General features: G+C 38.7%; 1 protein-coding gene across 1 annotated transcript in view; it reads left to right on the top strand.

The window, feature by feature from the left end:
* LOC101848256 (discoidin domain-containing receptor 2) overlaps window positions 1-1283 on the top strand; it is a gene marked incomplete at its 5' end in the record, with an annotated part of 57733 nt that overhangs the window by 36976 nt on the left and 19474 nt on the right. Inside the window, 1 exon segment of the mRNA XM_035973336.1 lies at window positions 885-973. Within this exon segment, the coding sequence (XP_035829229.1) occupies window positions 885-973 (89 nt within the window).

A 1283-nucleotide genomic window follows, 5' to 3' on the forward strand; every position in this document is an offset into this window, starting at 1 on the left:
TCTATCTATCTATCTATCTATCTATCTATCTATCTATCTATCTATCTATCTATCTCACGTAAAGAGATACGATTTTCCTTTTTAGGAAGATTTATAAAGAAGGCAAGACGTGTTGGGAGTAACGTGAGAAAAATGACAGTAAAGTTGGCCTATATGTTTCTGACAACCCTTCAGGACTTAATTTAGATGAAAAATTTCTCAAAGCTCATGCAGCTTATATCACGGGTTAAGAAACTGCAATATTTTTATTCTTAAAAGATCAAAATTGAAGAACCAATCAACTGGTGGGTGGTTGATGGGTGCTCTGGTGTGGTTTGGTTCTTCTTTCCTATCAAAGAACTGTCGTCTTTATCTCTCCTTATATTTTATGTTTGTTTACTCTCTTGTAACACCTCTAATCTTCGGCACTTATATGACCTTATTGTGTTGCAAGTGCCGTAAAACTATAACTAAAACAATCAATCAACTGGTGAAACAAGATCATTGGGTCTCTTATGTGACCTTATGACCTTATTGTGATGCAAATGTCGTGAAACTCTTACTAAAACTTAAAGATCATTGAGAGGTTTGTCGATGGTAGAGATCGGTTGATTGATAATATTGAGTAGTATGTCCCCTTTCCTATCAAAAACGTTTTATTATATGAGTGGTTGGTGGGTGCTCTGGTGTTATTTTCTCCTTCTGTCCTATCAAACATCTATGTGTCGTCGTTCTCTTCTCTCGTCCTTTTTTTTAAATATATTTTTTTTTACTGTCTTGTAACACATCTCATCTTTGACATTTAGTGTTATCTGACCTAATTGTGTTGCAAGTGCGGTAAAAAAATTTACTTTTATTAAGCTAAAAAAACGCCGTATCCCCCCCCCTCCCCCCTTTTTTTGCAGATTCCCTGATGTCCTACTCCATGCCCCAAGGACACCGGCGCGGGGCTGAGGTGGACCTGTATGACTTCACTTACGACGGAAGAGTGGACGTGAGTGTTCTCTCTACTGGTTTCTCGCTGTCGTCCTCGTCATAATACGACAGTGACAGATCTAAGACAGTGACAGATCTAAGACAGTGACAGATATAACACAGTGACAGATCTAAGACAGTGACAGATCTAGCACAGTGACAGATCTAAGACAGTGACAGATCTAAGACAGACATCACAGATCTAAGACAGACAACACAGATCATGGTTCACTATTCTTTTGTCCGTCAGAATGCTCTCAAAACAAAACAAAAACATCCATCCATCCATCCATCCATCCATCCATCCATCCATCCATCCATCCATCCAT

Source organism: Aplysia californica, unplaced genomic scaffold (assembly GCF_000002075.1).
Source record: "Aplysia californica isolate F4 #8 unplaced genomic scaffold, AplCal3.0 scaffold01145, whole genome shotgun sequence".
Taxonomy (NCBI): domain Eukaryota; kingdom Metazoa; phylum Mollusca; class Gastropoda; order Aplysiida; family Aplysiidae; genus Aplysia; species Aplysia californica.